Source organism: Diospyros lotus, chromosome 11 (assembly GCF_014633365.1).
Source record: "Diospyros lotus cultivar Yz01 chromosome 11, ASM1463336v1, whole genome shotgun sequence".
In the NCBI taxonomy this organism is placed as follows: Eukaryota; Viridiplantae; Streptophyta; class Magnoliopsida; order Ericales; family Ebenaceae; genus Diospyros; species Diospyros lotus.
The window spans coordinates 23,788,020-23,811,136 of record NC_068348.1 but is presented as its reverse complement, the minus strand read 5'-3'; the positions used below and the strand labels follow the sequence as shown (position 1 = coordinate 23,811,136).

The 23,117-nt window shown below is 37.4% G+C and overlaps 3 protein-coding genes and 1 long non-coding RNA gene across 5 annotated transcripts in view; all 4 read left to right on the top strand.

The window, feature by feature from the left end:
* The first annotated feature begins 1,370 nt into the window (after nt 1–1,370).
* LOC127813112 (40S ribosomal protein S4-3-like) lies at nt 1,371–4,458 on the top strand. Its single transcript, XM_052353878.1, has 5 exons — nt 1,371–1,513; nt 2,372–2,449; nt 2,547–2,727; nt 3,080–3,177; nt 3,776–4,458. The coding sequence occupies exons 1-5, from the start codon at nt 1,511–1,513 to the stop codon at nt 4,208–4,210; spliced, it is 795 nt and encodes a 264-aa protein (XP_052209838.1). The 5' UTR covers nt 1,371–1,510; the 3' UTR covers nt 4,211–4,458.
* Nucleotides 1,371–22,938, top strand: LOC127813114 (40S ribosomal protein S4-3-like). The gene is made up of 5 exons (XM_052353882.1): nt 1,371–1,513; nt 20,902–20,979; nt 21,077–21,257; nt 21,614–21,711; nt 22,320–22,938. The coding sequence occupies exons 1-5, from the start codon at nt 1,511–1,513 to the stop codon at nt 22,752–22,754; spliced, it is 795 nt and encodes a 264-aa protein (XP_052209842.1). The 5' UTR covers nt 1,371–1,510; the 3' UTR covers nt 22,755–22,938.
* Nucleotides 1,371–23,117, top strand: part of LOC127813113 (40S ribosomal protein S4-3) — a 28,222-nt gene continuing 6,475 nt past the window's right edge. The window contains exon 1 of one of the 2 annotated variants that reach the window (XM_052353880.1): nt 1,371–1,513. In XM_052353880.1, the coding sequence (XP_052209840.1) occupies nt 1,511–1,513 (3 nt within the window). In that variant the 5' untranslated portion in view covers nt 1,371–1,510. Of the gene's footprint in view, nt 1,514–19,883; nt 20,038–23,117 lie in introns of those variants that run through there. The other variant, XM_052353881.1, reaches the window with a different exon arrangement.
* Nucleotides 7,278–16,629, top strand: LOC127813115 (uncharacterized). Its single transcript, XR_008026069.1, has 2 exons — nt 7,278–8,984; nt 9,135–16,629. It is a non-coding gene; the product is annotated as an uncharacterized LOC127813115 (long non-coding RNA).

Sequence of the window (23,117 nt, the reverse complement as noted above, 5' to 3'; positions counted from 1 at the left end):
GATCGGTTGCCAATGTAGTTTTGGGTTCCCACTTTCAAAGACGTTGCCCGAGAAGATGATCAATCACCAACACAATTTTGGGTTCCATTGCTGATGGCACTTTTTCGCCCCTTCTTCTTCTCTTCTACTTCTTCTTCTTTTTTTTTTAACGCATCATTACGAGTGTCCCGTTGTCCGGCCCCACAATTTTAGTAAGTAAAAGAGGTAAATCAGAGAATCCAGCAGGCAAGTTTCGATCTTTAGCACAACCGTAAACGTGATAGCGGTAAGTATTTTTCATTTTTCAAGATCATTTCTTACTTGCTGAATTATCTTCTAGGTAGGACTCGAACACGACAACTTCTCGCTTTTTGTTGTAACAGTGATTGTCAAAGATAACTTCTGGTTTAATTCTTGAAATGTAAAATGTCAAGATTCAATATCTTAATTATTAAAAATTATAACTTTAATATTAGAGTAAATAAAGTTGTTATCTATGTCTGTCATGTCACATAAAAAAAAATTACATTAAAATAGATTATATTTAATATATAAATATAACATTTAATTATTCAATAATTAAAAAACTTTGACATTTGGTCCTAATATGAAATAAAGATCAAATTTGATAAAAAAAAATCATAAATTTCATATAAAGGCTTAAAAATTTTATAGAATCAATCTAAAAATATTCAAAAAAATGACCTAAATTTCATAAAATTGATCTAAAAATATTAAAAAAATACATAAAATATTTTTAAAAGGCCTAAATTTTATAGAAAAAAACCTAAAAATAAAAATATAAAATGAAACTTAGGTTTTTTATATGACGTGACATCTTACGTAACGTAGATTATAGTTCTGTTTATTGTCAATCGATGTAAGGACTTTAAAATAATAATTTTTAATAATTAAAATATTAAATATTGACATTTTACATTTTAAGAACCAAATACTATATTTTTTAATTGTTAAGAACACTATCTCTTATTTGTGCAGTCCAAGAACATAATAACGCAGTCCAAAGTACAAGTCCATTAACCATAGTATTAACCATAGTGTTACCGAAGGGAAAATTATAATTTATTGAGTTATGTTATTTGTACATATAAACACCTATAAATTGGTTTATAAGTGGAGAAATATTATGATAAATTGACGATATTTTAGAAATAAATTGATGTTATTTATCTTACAAACATCATAAAATACCAAATTTAAGCAGCAAAAAAATATAAAATAAGAACCTTGAATTAAATTTAAGTTAAAATAACCTAATCCCCCCCCCAAAAAAAATCGAGTAAATTACATCTTTAGTTAAAACATTGGAGAGGACAGGTAACTTCAATTGGGCTTCACATTAGGACGCAAGCCCATCCGATGACTGAAATTCCAAACCCTACCCGTACCCCACAAGCATAATAGGGTTTTGCGCCTCTCTTCGTTTCCCTCAGTTTCCCTCACAGAAGCAGCAGACGGAGAAGGCGGAGGCGGAGTCGGAGTCGGAGTCTGTGAAGCCGAAGAATCCAATATGGTCTGCAAATCTATCCCTTCTCTCTATCTTCGATGCGTTTACATCCAGTGTATGGCGGCGTTGATTAATGTTTTGTTTAATGAAAGTTTCATTGAGTAGGTTTTGCTAGATTGCTTTGATTCTTATTATATATGTTTTGTAGGGATTTATGTGATTGGGACTGATTGTTTTATCTGTAGCCGTCCGATTCGGTCTCAGTTTGGTTTATGCTTTGCACAATGGTCGTGATCTGTTGTATGATTGCATGCGTTAAAAATTCTTTCTTGGTCGCCGTGGTTGGGAAGGGGGGCATGTATCACCTGTCCACGTTAAATAATGTTTTACAGAAAAGGACCATATTCAACAGAGATTTATGAATGTTGAGGCATATTATGTGGATGTATGGCTAAGGAAGCCGTGTAGCATCATTCTGAAACAAGCACAATGGGTAGCAAAGTTATGTGTGTTGTACATTAGCTATGTTAGTTGAGTTGCAATAAGTAGATTTCTTGTTTACTTCCATATACCGGAGCTCTGGAAGAGGTGACGCATATACTTGATTTGATATTGGAAAATGTAGAAATTCTGTGCTGATGAAATAAGTCCTGTGGGGGTGCAACTGAGAAGGCAATTCCTTATTGGCTGTTCATGACGACAGGAGGACCTTTGCAATGCAATTGATACTCAATTCCTTGAATATTTGTCAATTTTAAGATCCAAGGAAAATTTGATGTTGTTCCTACTAGCAAAAAAGTATTATGGTTAACTAATGCTGACCTACATTTTTAGGCTTTCTTTTACTGATAACATGCAACAGTCTTTTTAATTACTATCTGTTATGTTTTTTGTTGTCACTGGAATTTAATTGATGGATTACAGGCTAGAGGTTTGAAGAAGCATTTGAAGAGGCTCAATGCTCCCAAACATTGGATGCTTGACAAGCTTGGTGGTGCATTTGTGAGTAGATGATCATCTTTAACAACATGCATGTTTTCTTTTTCCTGAAACCTTTTACTATTCCCTTAATTTGATAATATAATTGAAATGTGTGCAGGCGCCCAAGCCATCATCTGGACCCCATAAGTCAAGGGAATGCCTACCCTTGATTCTTATCCTTCGAAACAGGCTGAAATATGCTCTCACATACCGCGAAGTCATTGCAATCTTGATGCAACGTCATGTTCTTGTTGACGGGAAGGTCAGGACAGATAAAACATACCCTGTTGGTTTCATGGGTATGCCCTTATACTGATATTCTTGACTTACTTTGACTCACATTTCTTATCACTTACCTTGATTAAACTGTTACTGAATTCCATATATCTATCTTTAAAATGATTTTGGACCAAGAAATTAAAATGGAGATGATAAAAGTGTATATAAAGGTGCAACCTTGAGAACTATGGTGTCCAATCTTACCTGTCCTCAAGGATGTTAGTTGTCCCTGAACACAATTTTCCTCCTGAATTTTGGGGCAGATGACTGCGTCAAAGAAGGCACATGCCTATAGTGCACACTATTTTATTTTTTGGTCGTGTTTACTTAATGTGAATTTGTCTCTTAATAATTGTATGCTGTCTGGACCAGATGTTGTATCTATTCCCAAGACGAATGAGAATTTCCGTCTCCTTTATGACACAAAGGGTCGATTCCGACTCCACTCCCTCAGAGATGAAGAGGCCAAGGTATGTTTTCTGAATGATTCTCTATTTTAAAAGCAATCCTTATGTTGCTTCCAATGTTGAATACTTGTTTTATCAATAGGAGTATTATGCTTGAATTGCACCTGCCATGATGTAACTTGTAACACCTGTGATGTAAATCCTGTGGACTTGATGTGAATGTGTATGATAAAAGCAATGCTTCCAAATCTTCTGGGGAAAAACCATCTCAACTTCAACTGTCGTGAATCCTAGACTGGAACGGTCTCTTTGATGTATCATGAAACAACCCTTTTTGTTAGGCATATAGGAGATCTCAAAATCTCTGGTGGAATGAAAATACTGGCTTAACAGGAATATTTGTAAATTTACGTAGTTTTCTTCTGATTCTTGTTACAACTCATTTGTTTTAAATTGCATTGCATTCTAGCTGAAGATATTTGTGCTCGATTGGCATTTTCTGAACTGCTTGTACTGATTTTTTTTTTTTCTCGTTCTTTTTGGAGAAATTTATTTCATACCTGTTAGGTATGGAGAGTATCTACCAATTGAACATTTGATTCCCTACTGCGTCATTTTTGTTATTGGTGAGTCATGACGTGGTGGAGTTTGTTTTCTGCAGTTTAAGCTTTGCAAAGTTCGCTCAATACAGTTTGGGCAGAAAGGCATTCCATACCTCAACACTTATGATGGGCGGACTATCCGTTACCCTGACCCGCTTATCAAGGCCAATGATACCATCAAACTTGACCTAGAGACAAACAAGATTGTTGATTTCATCAAGTTTGATGTGGGGAATGTTGTCATGGTGACTGGAGGAAGGAATAGAGGCCGTGTTGGTGTCATCAAGAACAGGGAGAAGCATAAGGGAAGCTTTGAGACCATCCACGTCCAGGATGCAACTGGCCAGGAGTTTGCCACTCGTATGGGAAATGTCTTCACCATCGGAAAAGGTACAAAGCCGTGGGTGTCACTTCCCAAGGGCAAGGGTATCAAGTTGTCCATCATAGAGGAGGCTAGAAAGAGGATTGCTGCCCAAGCAGGTGCAGCTGCATAAATTTATGAATGAAGATCTGTTGCAGATTCTCTAATTAGTTGCTCTAGGTTGAGGATTTATGTTGTCCTCGTATCTTGTTACAACATTGAACTAAATTTTGTGTTTGGATATTTTTGGTTTGATTTGAGATTGAGCTACGTCGGTTATCTGCTAAATTTATGTTAGTGACCGCAGTATCTTTATACAAGACATCCCAGCAGATGGGATGTAAAAGAAATTGAAAATGTCATTTAAGTACTCATTTTTAATATTTTTGTCGATACTCGTATATTGATGAGTTAGAAATTGACAAAGCAAAAGGTGATGAAACGTCCATTTTGAGACAAGGGGAGCAAAACATGAGGCGGTAGTATGTCTATTTTGGAAAGGGTGGAGAAAAACTTTTTGAGTATTGTACAGGGTTATCTAACAACCACCTCCAATAGCTATCATCCAACGGTTAAAAAGCCCATAAGTTCAATAATCATCCACATGAACTGCAACTTACTTTCACTTTGGTTGAAAGAAATTTTTAAGGATCAAAAGATATATTTAATTTTTTAATTTTTTTAACTTACGATAATATAAAGAGTAATGTTATATATCTAGACTAAAAATGATCTTTAATTTAGTTGACACATTTTGATTGAAAAATGAAAATATGGACTTTTTTCTTGTCACAAAATGCTCGTCCCTAATTATCATGAAGCAAAGATATCAAGGCATATATCTAAATTATAAATACATAACATTAGATTAAGGTAAACTCCACATTAATCTTTAAATTTATCAAATATCATCCATTGTGATGTAATATATATAAAAACACAAAATTAGACTAAATTTTCAGTCGGTATGATAATCGCATTTAATATTGTCTCCCACCGGATCATATTGCTCAGAGTCATGACATCCACCAAACAAACTCATTAGAATTCAGAATTTGCTTTGATTAACATAATTTCTCTCGACTCAACGCTGATATATTTTGCTTTCAAGAAGTCAATGGAGACTTCGCCGCCTTCTTGATCTTCGAAGCTTTGAGCTCCTCAGCAACTATTCCACCATCCAGGCAGAAAGAAAAGGAGCAGCAAAGAGAACAAAGAACTGGACAAGCTTCAAATCCACAAACAAGCTTCAAATCAAGGGGAAAGAACAGGGGACAATTTGTAAATACATGGGAGAATTAGTAAAACAAGGGCCTTCAAGCACAACAAAATGGCATTCTCCCACACTAAACATAAAATAAGCCACTGTATCCATCAACTTCAGGCCAACCACAACAAACGCTTGGAGCCGTCATGTCAATCATGCATTTCTTACAATTCGAGCTCCAAAGTTTGATTGCACATTCTCCTGTATCGATCTACAACAAAGAAGGAGAAAGATGGTAAGATATATGTAAAGTTTAGAGCCAAGAGATCGCAGAATCATTGTACAAGAGAAAGAGATATCATCTTAGTCAGCCAGAGCTGGACATAAAGTAAAGAATGGGATTGGTCAGGCCAGTAGTCAGAACACAACATTATTTAAATGTGCCATGTCTGGAATATGACATACAGCTTCCCCATCCCCAAGAGTAACCGAAACAAGAAGCCAAAGCCCACTAAAACTACACTACCGATTAGCTCAATGACCGTTAGCAGGAGTTGACATGGGATCGTACTCAAATATGGAAAACGTTAAACAAAGAGGCCACCACAGAGAATAAAAAACAAGGATTCGTTTACCTTATTCTAGATTTTCTGAAAGCGCAAGTCGTCAAAGAATGCTACTGGTAAGTAAGTTTTCTCCATGGTTCTTTGGCTTCATTTCAATGTTGTACGTCCAGATCTCTTGTTGGTTTGTTTTCTAAGCACAGAGACATCTTCTTCTTCATTAGGAGTGATATGTAAAAGTTCTGTGAGTGACTATTTTTCTTCCACAAAACTGATTAGTCATTGTATTGAGTGCTATTGCATAGTTTTGAGTTGCCGAATCAGAGTATTAATCCTGCATGGTTGGCTTTGACAACAAAATCTAAGAAGGCGCAACGTAAGTAAATCAATCTGCTCAAGTGGAAGAGCTACAACAACCAATTTGTGTATTGCACTGAAGATGGTGTGAAACAAAACCGAAGGGATCTGGGAAAAGGGACCAAAAAGGGTTGCATAAAAGGCAATGGAGGGCCAGAGAACTAAGCCTCTACAGAGGAGTTAGGCAGAGGATGTGGGAAAATTGGTTGGCTGAGATTTGAGAGCCTAAACATGGTAGCACTTTTGATTCGGCCCTTAAGTCTGTTCTTGCTTATGACAAGGTTCAAGTGTTATCTATGGTCCCAAATCCCAGTGCTATATTGAACTTTCCCAACAGCTATGAGGAGTCAATGGAGTTGCCAAATGAGTCATGTTCAATCACCACAACTCCAGTTGCCTCATCCCACAACAATATTGGGCAACTGGCGGCTCTTGGTGACGATGAAGCAAAATGGTTTGGGGCGAATGGAGATCCCAGATTAAAGCTCCCAGATACTGCAGCAGATGATATTGGAAGAAAGAATGATATGCATGGGGAAGCTAGATTTATCGATAGATTATGAATACAGATGCTGCATATTGAAGAGCAGGTTCTTTGTTCACCAGAGAAAGATAAATATAGTGAAGCCATTATGCTTACTGATACATTCTTTGATCCATATTGATCCAGATTTTGTACAGTTAGACCATTAACATTTGAGTTATTTCCATTGATAAAATTGTACTTCTGCCATTGATCTACTTGGTAACTTGCTTGGACAAATTAGTTTTCATTCTCCCTCCCTCCCTCCCTCTTGGGGATGTGCACTCAAGCACATATTAACATTTGAGCTATTTCCATTGATAAAATCGTACTTCTGCCATTGATCTACTTTGTTAACTTGCATGAACAAATTAGTTTTTATTCTCACTCCCTCCCTCCCTCTAGGGGCAGGGCAGTAATTGCGTTTTTTTCTTTTGTGCTTGTTGATTGTACTTAGTTGTTGTAGTGGTTGTTCTTTACCGGATTGTACATTCCAGATAGATGTATTACTAGGCTATAAATAAGCCATAGCTAGAGGAGGGAAGGCAGGTCAAGAAATGAAATGAATCTTTTTCTGTTATCTCTCTCATTCTCTCAAACTTTCTCCCTCTTTCTTGCTGTTTCACTCCATATCCGTCTGAATTCTCCCTCGAAATTCCCTCTAATTCCCAATTTTTCCTAAACAACCCCTCGTCAAATCCAAAGATCTGATAATTGGTAACAAAGCAAGGTGATTCCAGCCTTGTCAACGGCGATCACAACACTAGGGTAAAGCAATTTTGGGTGATTGGGCTTTATCATGATGGCTATCAAGTTTTGGGGTGTTCAGCTATTGGAGATACAAGTAATAGTCTGCAGATCAGATTGGATCATTGGTAATTGGGTTGATCAAGGCTGACCGATAGATTAAGAGGATGGTTGGCTGGGGGAACTAGAATGAAACAGTTGGAAACCCGGTTGGATGCGATGAAGATTGGGTTTTGTCAGAATCAAGAGCAGTTGGAGGATCAATTGGAGTCGATGGAGTTAGGCCTTCGTTAGACTTAGGAAGAGGTGAGTCGTGGCAGGGAAAAAAATCTTGCCACTCGAAAGGTGATGCTATCGTCGGAGAAGAGTGTCCGAGCGGAGGTTGCTAGCGTGTGAGAAGATGTAGCGAGCCTCAAAGGAGAATTCGCCAGAATTGGCCAGCAATTGAGCACTGTCCAGAGTGTGTTTTCTTGGCTGCCTAATGCGAGCTTACCGGTGGACTTCCCTCCAAGGTCCACCACAGCTCCGATCCTGGCGGGATCAAGATTCCAACGGCACGCTCCTAATCCTCTGGAAACAGAGGAGCGATCAGAATTTGTACCAGAGACTTCCACCAGAGGAGTGCATGCAAATCAGTTTCATACTCCAATGCCAAGTACGGAGATTCTGGCATTCAAGGGTGACAAACCCAGGGGCGGATTTAGGGGGGGGCAGGCACGGGCTGCAGCCCCCCCCAAGATTCAGCCCTCCCCCAGATTTGCAAGGGAGGAGGGCTGAAATGGGTTATGGATCTGGGGGCCAGCCCTCCCCCAGATCTACTCCTAGATCCGCCCCTGGACAAACCACGATGCTGGATTGGACGTTATGAGTGGTTCCTACAACATTATCAGGTGGGAGAAGGCCAGAGGGTGAATCAGGCTGCCACTTACCTTAACGATGTAGCGGATGCTTGGTTTCAAGGCTAGAGCAGAAGGAGAATTGGCATGAGTTCGTGGAGGCTTTTTGTGCTCATTGTTCAATGGGTGCTTACCTTCACTTCTTGTTGTCCAAACTGTTGGAATTAATGGGTCTTAAATATGTGAATTGGAAAAGTCTTCAAGACTAGACTCATACGGGATGCAGGTGAGTGGACATGTCCGTCGGGTGAGTGAACATGTCTATTTGGATGTAAAAGGTGTAAGGGAAGAGATATATACCTTTGCCAAAGGGTGCAATCTGGACCGCCAAGTCGCTACCAAATATGAAAGGATGCGATCTGAAGACCAAGATTAAACTGGGTCAAACAACATGACCTTTCACAATTGGACACTTGAGAATGGGTCAAATAACATGACCTTTCACACCCCACATATTTCATTTTCTCCATCCAAAAATCAATTCAAGTAAATTGATTTCTTTCTTTCCTCCTCCAACCTCTCAGAAATTGTTACAGTTGCAACAACGCATTGAACACGGGGAGTTGGGGTCCGATTGGATTGTACGCAATGGGCTGATTTTTTTTAAGGGCAAGGTATATCTTCTGCCTACCTCCCCACTTGTTTCCACCATTATTTCAGGTATCCATGATATGGCTCATGAGGGTGGGCAAAAGACCATACAACGTCTTCGTTCGGATTTTTATTGGAAGGGTATGAATCGAGCTGTATTCGAATTTGTGCAGCACTGTATGGTGTGCCAGCGTTATAAATGGCAAAACTTGCAGCCCGCCGGACTACTTCAGCCTCTTATGGTGCCACAACAGGTTTGGGCTGACATCTCTATGGATTTCGTGGAGGGGTTACCTAAGGTTCGGGGTAAATCAGTTCTTATGGTGGTGGTTGATCGGCTTTCAAAGTATGCCCATTTTTTACCCTTAGCTCATCCATTAACTGCTATATCTGTTGCTACTACTTTCTTTGCAGAAATGTTTAGACTCCATGGCTTGCCTGAATCAATAGTGTAATACCCTAAGAGCCCGAAGAATGGTAGTATATATAGAGGATAAGTAAGGAATGAAACAACACCAGCTAGATAACTTTTGGGCTGAATATAGGCAAAGAACTCCTGGATTAAGCGTGCTTGAGCTGGGGAAGCTCAAGGATGGGTTACCCCTGGAAAGTTCGTGTAGGCCCATCAGGGTAAATTGTTCCGGTGCTTCCTATCGCTCGATGCGGGATGTTACAGGTGGTATCAGAGCTGACCCTTAGTGAAGGCGATTCGATGAGGGTGGGGAGTGGCGCCGAGGCATGAGGGCCTGTACAAGGAGTGGCTCCTGATAGGTTTCTAGGATGGCAGCCCCCAAAGGGGAGAAGATCTGAGACCAGTTGTAAGGTCGCACGATGAGAACGTCATGTGCTCAAGGGGGGGAGAATGTAATATCCTAAGAGTCTAGAGAATGGTAGTATATATCGAGGATAAGTAAGGAAGGAAACAACACTAGCTGGATACCTTTTGGGCTGAATGTAAACAAAGAACTCTCGGGTTAAGCGTACTTGAGCTGGGGAAGCTCAAGGATGGGTGACCCCTGGAACGTTCATGTAAGTTCATCAGGGTAAGTTGTTCTGGTGCTTCCTATCGCTCGATGCGGGATGTTACAAATAGTCTTGAACCAAGACAAGGTTTTCCTTAGTTTGGAAGGAGCTATTTTGCCTTAGTGGTTCCAAATTGGCCTTCTCTTCAACTTACCATCCTCAATTTGATGGTTAAATCGAGGTGGTTAATCGAATTATAGAGATGTACCTACGATGTCTCACAGGAGATTGACCGAAACAGTGGGTTGATTGGATACCCTGGGCTAAATATTGCTACAACACCTCTTATCACATTGCTCTTGGCACCACCCCGTTTCAGTTGGTTTATGGCAGGGAACCTCCTCAGCTTCTTTCTTATTCAGCGGGTTCTACGAGGGTTAAAGCAGTCGATCAAGCTCTCCCAGAGCAAGATGCAGCACTTACAGCTGCTCGTGATAGGCTTTTGCAAGCCCAACAGAGGATGAAGAACACTTATGATTCTAGGCATCGAGAGTTGAGTTTTACAGTTGGAGAATGGGTATGGTTGCGACTTCAACCATACTATCAGCTCACTGTAGCAAGACAGAAGTATCATAAACTTTTTCCGAAGTATTTTGGACCCTTCCAAATCCTGGCCAAAGTAGGCCCTATTGCTTACAAGCTTGAGCTTCCAGTGGGCAGTCGAATACATGATGTGTTCCACATGTCTCTCCTCAAGGAGTATAAAGGACCTCCACCAACTACGATGGGCACTTTACCACCAATACGAGATGGCAAGGTTTTAGCCACCCCTAAGCTATTATTCACAGCAAACTCAATAGAGGCAACCGGGAGCTGTTAGTACAGTGGGCAGGACACGCTCATGAGGATGCGACATGGGAACCGGTTGACCACTTCCAGGCAGCTTATCCAGACTTTGAGCTTGAGGACAAGCTCAAGTTCGAGAGGGAAAGTGATGATATGGATGCTTTTATTGGAAGGCATTATCAAAAAAGGAAATCAATAGCAGTGAATCCATAGTGATTGCTTGCCCATTAAAAGTTTATTTTTTATTCCTTTCTTGTTTTATTTTGATGGCCAAGATCCTAAATCAGATCCTAAAATTTAGGATCTATTTTTCCTTAGTAATTAGCAGCCTATTATTTAGGATTTATCTTTCCATTGTTATTGAGCTGCCTATATAAAGGGCTTTATTATGGAATAAGAGGGGGATATCGATTCTCTCAAAAGAAATTAGTTTCTCTTAGGAGGGGGCTCCGTCAAGGACGAGTCTGCCTTCACCAATTCACCATAGCTCCAAAAAAAGATTCTCTCGTGTCTAGACCTGTGACTAGATCCTACGCCAAGGCTCATAACACAACACCAACAACTTTATAAGCAACATTATAACACGTAATGACATGCCCATGATCAAACTCATGTAAGTTTTCAAACTAGTGTTTATGAGATGTGACATGAAAAGACGCATCGAAGTCTAGAATCCACTCATGCATATAGGAGTTCATAGATAGGTTAATTTCAGAGGGTTCATGGTTCATCAACGTGTATACCTCCCTAGTATCACATTGGGAAGATATAACATTGGCCTCACTCGTTTCTTTCTCTTTTTGTTTATTTTTCTCTGCATAGCAATCTTTTATAAAATGCCCTAGTTTTCCACAACCATAGCATTTTTTACCTTTCGCCTTCCCCTATGACTTAGACCTACTTCTACCCTTTTTCTTGTCACTCTTATTTTGTCCCTTACCACCCCTAGTTTGAAGCCTTCCCCTCACGAGATGTATTTCTCCACCTCTTCTCTCGTTTCTTTTAGCTTTAATTTCTCTCTCCTTACACTTAAGAGATTCAACTACAATATCTGGGGTAAGGATCTCCCTCCCATATTTAATAGCATTCTTGACCTCCTTATATATGTTGGAAATAGCATTTAAAACAATGATAGCTTTATATTCTTTGGTAATTTTTTCACCACAATTAGTGATATCTTGAACAAGTTTATTGAAAATATCAAGATTATTATCTATATCTTTTGAGGGGTCAATTTTAAAGCTAAAGAAACTTTCAAGTAAGAAGAGTTTGTTAGGAGTGGACTCGGTTTTATGTAAAGTTGGTAAACATGATACTACTCAAAAACTTTGGAAAAAACTAGAGTAACTCTGCGAACCATTAGGCTTAATACATAGCGATATATATGATCTAAAATTTATTCAAAGCCGAGGCGGTAAAAAATATTTTATCACGTTTATTAATGATCGCACTAGATATTGTTATGTGTATTTATTAAGTAGTAAATATGAGGCTTTGAACGCTTTTGTCACTTATAAAAATGAAGTTGAAAATCAACTTGGTAGGACAATTAAGGTTTTGAGATCCGATAGAGGTGGAGAATATGATTCATCATCATTTGATGAATTATGTGCTAAGTTTGGGATTATTCACCAAACTATAACTCCATACTCTCCTCAGCAAAATGGAGTTGCTGAAAGGAATAACAAAACTCTTAAAGATATGGTTAATGCTATGCTTATTAGTTTTGGATTACCTCAAAACTTGTGGGGGGAAGCAGTGCTTACAGCTAACTTTATTTTAAATAGAGTTCCCCACAAGAAGACTGGATCAGTACCTTATAACATGTGGAAAGGTAAAAAGCCTGCATACAAATACTTGAAAGTGTGGGGGTGTCTAGCCAAAGTAGCTATACCACCTCCCAAAAAGGTCAAATTAGGTCCTAAAACTATTGATTGCATTTTCATTGGATATGGAATGAATAGTAGTGCATACAGGTTTCTCATACATAAATCTGATATAAGTGACATTCATGTAAACACCATTATTGAATATAGAGATGCCAAATTCTTTGAAGATGTGTTCCATTCTAAAGGAGATAATGATAATACTCAAAAGAGAACACATGAAACTACATTTGAGAAGGATAAAAAATCTAAACCTAGAAGGAGCAAAAGAGCCAAAGTAGCTAAATCTTTTGGTCTAGATTTTATGATATATATGGTTGAGAATGAGCCTCAAACCTTTACGGAGGCTATGTCTAGCCCCAAAGCTTCATTCTAGGAGGAAGTTGTTAATAGCGAAATAGAATCCATTTTAAGTAATAATACATGGCAATTGGTTGATCTTCCTTTTGAATTAAACTAATTGGTTATAAATAGATTTTCAAAAAGAAGTTAAAGCCCAATGGTTCAATTGATAAGTTCAAGGCTAGACTTGTTGCCAAAGGATATCGTCAAAGAGAAGGTATTGACTATTTTGACTCTTATTCACCGGTAACAAGGATTACTTCTATCGGGTTTTAATTGTTGTTGCAGCCTTGTATAATTTGCATATACATCAAATGGATATAAAAACTGCATTTTTAAATGGTGATTTAAATGACGAAATATACATGGAGCAACCTAAAGGCTTCAAAATAAAAGGACAAGAACACAAAGTGTGTAAATTTGTCAAATCTCTTTATGGTTTGAAGCAAGCTCGTAAACAATGGCACAAGAAGTTTGATAGCGTCATGATAAGAAACGATTTCACCATAAATGAATGTGATAAATGTGTCTACTCCAAGAAATTTGGAGAAGCACATGTACTTGTTTGTCATTATATAGATGACATGCTTATTCTAGGAACCAATATGGATGTCATCAACAAGACAAATAAAATGCTCACCAACAACTTTGATATGAAAGATATGGGTGAAGCAAATGTGATACTGGGAATGAAGATCTCTAGAGCACCTAATGGGATAACATTATCTCAAAGATTATGTTGATAAAGTGATTGAGAGGTTCAAGTCCTATGGAATTAAAGAGACAAATAATCCATTTCTCCCACATGTTATTCTTCACAAGAATACCGAAAATGGAGAGTTACAGTTAGAATATTCCCAGATAATTGGGAGCCTCATGAACATAATGAATTGTACAAGGCTGGACATAACTTATGAAGTGAGTAAGTTAAGTAGATATACGATACGAACATTGGAGTGCTTTACTTAAGAGTACTAGGTTACTTGAAGATAACCAAAGAGTATGCAATACATAATGGAAAATATCCTCCAATCATTGAAGGATATAGTGATGCAAATTGGATTTCAGACAATGATGAATCCAAGTCAACTAGTGGTTATGTATTTACTCTTGGTGGTGGTGCTATATCTTGGAAATCTTCTAAGCAAACATGTATAGCTCGTTCCACTATGGAATCAAAATTTATAGCTTTAGATAAAGTTGGAGAAGAAGCGGAATGGTTAAGACATTTCATAGAAAATATTCCAATAAGGCCAAAATCAATGCCCACAATATGCATTCATTGCGATAGCCAAGCAGCTATAGCTAGAGCACATAATTTTGTGTATAACGATAAATCATGACATATTCGCCGTAAACATAATACCGTTCAATAGTTGCTCTCTAATGGAACAATATCAGTTGATTTTGTGAAATCAAAAGATAACCTAGCAGATCCATTTTCTAAGGGGTTATCAAAAGAGAGAATAAACTACGCATTGAGGGAAATAGGGTTAAAGCCTAAAGACTAATGAGTCATCTTAATGGAAACCTAACCTGGCGACTAGAGATCCCACATACTAGGTTCAATAGGACAACTAGTTATGAATGACTCGATAAACTAGTTATGAATGGCTCGATAAGAAGCACTTAGAAGTTTAACTCCTCCCCATTACCATGATGCAAATAAGTGCTTGCCTACAAGGGTGTTAAGGATAAGATTTGTTTTTACTGATGCCTATAGCTTGTAAAAGTACAAGTGGAGTATGGTAGGATACTCTTCATAGGACATCACCTATGTGAGTGTGAACTAGGCTGGTTCTATGAGAATTGTCTTAGGTGGATTCTCTAAAACACTTCCAAAACCCAAGAGAGTTTAGGGCCGAAATAATGAACACAATAGATAAACCAAGACTTGATATGAAGCGTAGTATGTGAGGTCTATTGTTTGGGCTTGCAATAATGATTGACAGTTCAAGACTCTAAGTTCACTGATTAGCCAAGTGAGTTCGATAGGCTTTCACTAGAGAAGGTTCAAAGCGAAAGCTACCTATCTCGATGTATATCTTTCAGACAATACTCTTCTTTGTCTTCCTAGTTTTGTGTCAACTTCTTCTATTCATGTGGGGGATTGTTGGAATTAATGGGTCTTAATTATGTGAATTGGAAAAGTCTCCAAGACTAGACATGATTGTTCATACAGGGGACGGGTGAGTGGACATGTTCGTTCGAGTGAGTGGACATGTCTATTTGGATGTGAAATGTGCAAGAGAAGAGATATGTACCTTCGCTAGAGGGTGTAATCTGGACTGCCAAGTCGCACCCAAATATAAAAGGATGTGATTTGAAGATCAAGATTAAACTGGGTCAAATAACATGACCTTTTACAATTAGACACTTGGAAACTATAAATATGACCCCCCCATATTCCATTTTCTCCATCCAAAAATCAATTTAAGTAAATTGATTTCTTTCTTTCCTCCTCCAATATACTTCCTTTCTATGAACTTCAATTATTGTCAAGTGTGTGAGATTCTAATCTCTTTCCCCTAGTCAACAAAAAGAGTACTATCAAGTTTGGTTTCACCCGTCAAGGTTAGTATAGTGTTGCACTAATTCTTGAAAAAAAAATGTTGTATCTTGGAAGACATATGTCCATTGGTCCTTTAGCACCATTGAGGGGGCAAAATCTGTCTTAAGGAGATTCGTTTCGGAACACTTCATTTCAATCAGGTTCTACGTTCTTTTTCCAAATCTCCTTTCATTATATAATTATGTTTCCGTTTCATTGTTAATGGGTATATTATCCTAGTCAAATTCAGATTTTTTACAACACAAACTTCATTAAATGGAAACGAGCCCTCATCTATTTGTGTTTTAGAGGCAAAAAAAAAAATAGAAGAGTGAAAAATGAGCAGAAATGCAAGGGTGAAGATAGGGTGAAAACTGAAGGAAGAAGAAGCTGAGCTATCGCAATGCTACTGGTTCCCTATGAACTTCCCAATATTCAAGTTTAATTTCCACTCATTAACTGCAAAATACAAAAAGAATATCTATTTGCTGCTCAATTTAAAGGCACTAAGCAAATACAAAAAGCTCAGACCTGTAGTTAACAAAATTGCAAAGTGGCTGCCCTTGCCCAATTTGGGTCATCTTGGATCAGGGATAGTCGAACTTCATCAACCCCAAATGTTCATATCTTGGAATGACTAGATGCGAGAGTTTTTTTTCATTGACAGGTAGTAAATTTGAGCATGAGAACTCATCCAACATAGATCTCCCTTCAGCTAGCCAAATCTCTAGGAAGGGATGATATTGACAAGGAGAGCAATCAAATGATGATGGGTTACAGAGACAGCAAACGAAGGGATGATATTGAGGCAGTTCCAGTGTTTCCAAGTTACTTGCTATGCAAAGTATTATCAATATGGTGTTCTGAATCCCTGTTCCCCTTCCGCAAGGCCTCTCTAGGTGCACATCAGACTGCCTAATCCAAATGAAGTTAAACCTGAAGCTATGTAAACATTTAATCTATCAGTAAGATTAGTGATCCTTGTTTGAGTTGTAAACAAACTTTTTACTGGCTAACTTCCCTGTCTGAGAATTCTTTTCACTTTCAATAACAAGATTTAGTTCCCCAAGTGAAAATCTATCACTATATTTATGTAACTCTGTTCTGTTTCTTTTGGGGAAAAAGCCTTGCTCCAAAGCTAACATCAAGTTCTATCTTACAGGTTATTGCAAGTACTATTTATAGGAACTGTGACTTTATAAGCTAAGATTTAACTTTTCAGATGAAATTCAGTGGGGAAGTTCCGATAAACTGATTGAAGAGTGCAAGAAACCAACTAAATATTCCACAAAATAACTTAAATTGATTGTCGTTTGGAGGAGGGGGGATTTACATTTTTGAGTACTGACTACTGATCTCTTAATGGATAAAAATATTGCCTTCAAATATCATTAATTGAAAATCAAGAACTTTCATGCGTAAATCAACAGGTTTCCTAAATCAACAGGTATCCTAAATATGGTTCTAGGCTAGTAGAATAAACAGCCTACCTGACGCATGTAGAAACCAGAGGGGTATCAATATATGTTATCATCTTTGTCATCCTCACAAGCCACTACTGCATCAAATTATGTTGTGGAGGCAATTCCAATTTAACCATTTGCACAGCCAAATCGACCATCTCCTGCTCCAATGATTTCTACTATCCTACTGAACATGTTAATGTAAACCAAACAACTTCCGTAGGAGAAACTGTAAGCACTGAGCCTCTTGTTTTCCATACAATAAAGAAGCTCTTGCAGAGTTGGATTATCTATCAAAAACTCAGCCCCATATAGTCTAGCTCTGTAAGAACTCCCAGAGTTTAAAAGATATGAATCGAAAAATGAGCAAATCAGGAAGATTAGTAATAGCAAAGCCTAATGAGTTCTGTAGCAAACTTTCTAGGTCTCTTTCTTGTATATTTTACCTGAAAGACCTCTAGGACAAAATAAAATTTGATTAGAAAAAAGGTCAGTTGATACATATTATAAACTATAAACAAATAGAAACTGGCATATTTGACATCTAGTTGAAGTGTTGAACCATAGCTGAGCAATACATATAACAATGCCAATGGTAAAATGGTGCCAAAGTACAACAAATCACTATCTCTATATAATCCTTGTGGCTTGAGAAAACAGAAACGATAGAAAGCATGAGGCATCCTAACTAATCAAGAAACAAGATTGACCACATAACTTATCAGCACTATTCAGTGACCAAGCTGCTAGATTTTAACAATCCAACCAAGTTCTTCCATGCTGGGTAGCTTAAAAAAAAAAACTGCTGCTGGAAGAGCTTGAGCTTATAAGTTCTTCCATGCCATCCAAACAGGTGAAAAAAAAAAAAAAATTCAAAAGCTCAAACTTTGACCGCCCAAACCAAATAGTTAAACAGGTTCTAAGATGTGCGAAAGAGAGCAAGACCATGTGCTTGTTCTGCTGGCTTTCCAATATCATATTAGACTAACAGGCTATGAGTCATGAGAATAAACAACAGAGGATAATTGGAGCCAGTCAAAGTAAAAATCTAGCTGGAAACTGAAAATTATAAAGTGGTTTGTTAATAAATTCAGTTATTGGGGTCCAAATGACCAAAGAACTGTTTATTATTGCATTTTTTGGGCGTAAGCAAGTGCCCGAGTTTTCTCCATACCATTCTCAGAGAATTGAAATTCCTGGACAAGCCCAGCAAGAACAAAGTTTCCCACTGCAAGATGCACATACCCGTTCCATTAGTGCCCCACAAATCATGAAGTAAGAACCAAACTCAAAAGCCAAAATCATGAAGCGCCCATCAAGCCATTGATCTTGTGCTTCGTGGTATCTGTCTCGATCTTCGGATCGTCTCCTTTTCCTCCAAGCGCTTGACACTATTTTTCATTCCCATCAAAAATCAATATCAAATAAGACATTGAACAACTCCAATCCATGAACGAGGAGCGAAATGAGATGAAGGTGGAAAAGCAAAAGAAAAACAGCGAGACTGAGGAGCAGCAAAATACAAAATGGACGCCGACAGCAGGATTCGAACCTGCTCAGGCAGAACCCAACAGATTTCGAGCCCGTCTCCTTAGTTACTCGGCGCTTTGCTGAAGCTAAGATAATAATAATTAATCAGTTGCATGCTACATTTTTTATTTTTTACCAAATTAATCTTATTAGGAAAGCTCAACCTCAATGATTCATTAGTCAAAAAATAAAGGTATAGATGGTGTTAAGGCCAAATATTCAAATTTCATTAACATCGTTAGTAACAAAGAGTGTTATGGCTAATTTTGAAATGTCTAATATTTGATTGAGTAAATTTTAAAATTTAAAATATGTCAAAGTAAATTTGAATTACATTGAAGTTTAAAATGGTATTATTTTAATATTTATATAACGATATTATTTTTTTTAATTTTGTGTGTTTTCTATCAATTATTTTGATTTTTTTTCAATTTTTTTTGTGTTTCTTCGATTTAATCGATCTAGTTTGATTTATACGGTTTGGATTTAATGTTTTTAGTTATCGGTTAATTCGATTTTTTGGGTTAATTAGTTGGTTCAATTCGATTTTACACCTCAGTTTGGTTTAATCGATTTGTAGAATTCGGACAATTCGATTAAGTTAAGTTGTACCAAAATAAAAATGAAAAAATGATATAATACGAAACGAAAATGAGAAAATAAGTTTTTTAAAAAAATAAAAAATAAAAATATAAGAAAAATGCGTAAAACAATTATAGGAGTTTTTTTTTCCTAAATATAAATTTTAATATAGAAAAGTATAAAAAATAGTTATTCAAAAAATAAACATAAATTCCATAGTACATTCAAACAAATATAGATATAAATGTTATCGTACATGAATAAAGATTTATTAATTAAAAATAAATAATAAATTTAAAAAAAAAACATAATCAAACTTAATACAAACAATAAATTTAAAAATTTACTCAATTTTAAAAAGAAACAATAAATTTAAAATTTTTGAATTAAAATGAACAACTTTCCATCTCTAATTTGATTAGAGACATAATTTTTTCTCAAAAAAAATTTATCTTTGTAGACGAAAACATGTTTCTAAATCAGAAATGCGTTTATGATACTTTTCTAATATTATAATTTAAAAAAAAAATATATGTTTAATAAACTTATTGAAATGATTTTATTTATCTTACAAACATTACAAGATACCAAATTTAAGCCACAAAAAATATAAAATAAGAACCTTGAATTAAATTTAATTTAAAATAATCTAAATCCACCCCCCCCCCCCCCCCCCCCCCAAAAAAAAAAAAAAAATCGAGTAAATTACATATTTAGTTAAAACATTGGAGAGGACAGGTAACTTCAATTGGGCTTCACATTAGGACGCAAGCCCATCCGATGACTGAAATTCCAAACCCTACCCGTACCCCCCAAGCATAATAGGGCTTTGCGCCTCTATTCTCGTTCACTCACAGAAGCAGCAGACGGAGAAGGCGGGGTCGGAGTCTGTGAAGCCGACGAATCCAACATGGTCTGCAAATCTCTCCCTTCTTTCTATCATCGATGCGTTTACATATAATCTATGGCGGCGTTGATTAATGTTTTGTTCAATGAAAGTTTCATTGAGTAGGTTTTGCTAGATTGCTTTGATTCATGTTATATATGTTTTGTAGGGATTTATGTGATTTGGACTGATTGTTTTATCTGTAGCCGGCCGATTCGGTCTCAGTTTGGTTTATGCTTTGCACAATGGTCGTGATCTGTTGTATGATTGCATGCGTTAAAAATTCTTTCTTGGTCGCCGTGGTTGGGAAGGGGGGCATGTATCACCTGTTCACGTTAAATAATTTTTTACAGAAACAAAGGATCATAGTCGACAGAGATTTATGAATGGTGAGGGATATTATGTAGATGTATGGCTAAGGAAGCCATGTAGCATCATTCTGAAACAAGCACAATGGGTAGCAAAGTTATGTGTGTTGTACATTAGCTATGTAAGTTGAGTTGCAATAAATAGATTTCTTGTTTACATTCATATAAATCGGAGCTCTGGAAGAGGTGCCACATATACTTGAATTGATATTGGAAAATGTAGAAATTCTGTGCTGATGAAATAAGTCCGGTGGGGTTGCAACTGAAAAGGCAATTCCTTGTTTGCTGTTCATGACGACAGGAGGACCTTTGCAATGCAATTGATACTCAATTCCTTGAATGCTTGGCAATTTTAAGATCTAAGGAAAATTTAATGTTGTTCCTACTAGCGAAAAAGTATTATGGTTAACTAATGCTGACCTACATTTTTAGTCAATTCCTTTACTGATAACATGCAACATTCTTTTTAATTACTATCTGTTATGTGTTTTGTTGTCACTGGAATTTAATTGATGGATTACAGGCTAGAGGTTTGAAGAAGCATTTGAAGAGGCTCAATGCTCCCAAACATTGGATGCTTGACAAGCTTGGTGGTGCATTTGTGAGTAGATGATCATCTTTAACAACATGCACGTTTTCTTTTTCTTGAAACCTTTTGCTATTCCCTTAATTTGATAATATAATTCAAATGTGTGCAGGCCCCCAAGCCATCATCTGGACCCCATAAGTCAAGGGAATGCCTACCCTTGATTCTTATCCTTCGAAACAGGCTGAAATATGCTCTCACATACCGCGAAGTCATTGCAATCTTGATGCAACGTCATGTTCTTGTTGACGGGAAGGTCAGGACAGATAAAACATACCCTGTTGGTTTCATGGGTATGCCCTTATACTGATATTCTTGACTTACTTTGACTCACATTTCTTATTACTTGCCTTGATTAAACTGTTACTGAATTCCATATATCTATCTTTGAAATGATTTTGGACCAAGAAATTAAATGGAGATGATAAAAGTGTATATAAAGGTGCAACCTTGAGAACTATATGGTGTCGAATCTTACCCATCCTCAAGGATGTTAGTTGTCCCTGAACACAATTTTCCTCCTGAATTTTGGGGCAGGTGACTGCGTCAAAGAAGGAACATGCCTACAGTGCACACTATTTTTTTTTTTTTTGGTTGTGTTTACTTAATGTGAATTTGTCTCTTAATAATTGTATGCTGTCTGGACCAGATGTTGTATCTATTCCCAAGACGAATGAGAATTTCCGTCTCCTCTATGACACAAAGGGTCGATTCCGACTCCACTCCCTCAGAGATGAAGAGGCCAAGGTATGTTTGGTGAATGTATACAATGATTCTCTATTTTAAAAAGCATTCCTTATGTTGCTTCCAATGTTGAATACTTGTTTTATCAGTAGGAGTATTATGCTCTAATTACACCTGCCATGATGTAACTTGTAACATATGTGTGATGTAAATCCTGTGGACTTGATGTGAATGTGTATGATAAAGCAATGCTTCCAAATCATCTGGGGAAAAACCATCTCAACTTCAACTGTCGTGAATCCTAGACTGGAACGGTCTCTTTGATGTATCATGAAACAACCCTTTTTGTTAGGCATACAGCAGATCTCAAAATCTCTGGTGGAATGAAAATACTGGCTTAACAGGAATATTTGTAAATTTACGTAGTTTTCTTCTGATTCTTGTTACAACTCATTTGTTTTAAATTGCATTGCATTGTAGCTGAAGATATTTGTGCCCGATTGGCATTTTCTGAACGGCTTGTACTGATTTTTTTTTTTCTCGTTCTTTTTGGAGAAATTTATTTCATACCTGTTTGGTATGGAGAGTATCTACCAATTGAACATTTGATTCCCGACCACGTCATTTTTGTTATTGATGAATCATGACATGGTGGAGTTTGTTTTCTGCAGTTTAAGCTTTGCAAAGTTCGCTCAATACAGTTTGGGCAGAAAGGCATTCCATACCTCAACACTTATGATGGGCGGACTATCCGTTACCCTGACCCGCTTATCAAGGCCAATGATACCATCAAACTTGACCTAGAGGCAAACAAGATTGTTGATTTCATCAAGTTTGATGTGGGGAATGTTGTCATGGTGACTGGAGGAAGGAATAGGGGCCGTGTTGGTGTCATCAAGAGCAGGGAGAAGCATAAGGGAAGCTTTGAGACCATCCACGTCCAGGATGCAACTGGCCAGGAGTTTGCCACCCGTATGGGAAATGTCTTCACCATCGGAAAAGGTACAAAGCCGTGGGTGTCACTTCCCAAGGGCAAGGGTATCAAGTTGTCCATCATTGAGGAGGCTAGAAAGAGGATTGCTGCCCAAGCAGGTGCAGCTGCATAAATTTATGAATGAAGATCTGTTGCAGATTCTCTATTTAGTTGCTCTAGGTTGAGGATTTATGTTCTCGTATCTTGTTACAACATCGATCGAACTAAATTTTGTTTTTGGATATTTTTTGTTTGATTTGAGATTGAGCTATGTTGGTTAAATGCTATTGATCATGAGAACAATAATTTGTTTTGTTCGTGTTTGTGTGTGCTCGGTTTACGGAAAACATATCGGGTATTCAAGTATTAGGATTTCAGGTGCGTTTGAGGCAAAACCAGCCTCTCATGTTCATGGCTGTGCTGGTTGCTTTCTGTATTTTTGTCAATTCATTTATAGTAGCAACTACTTGTTCATCTCCAATCCAACACTTGGTTA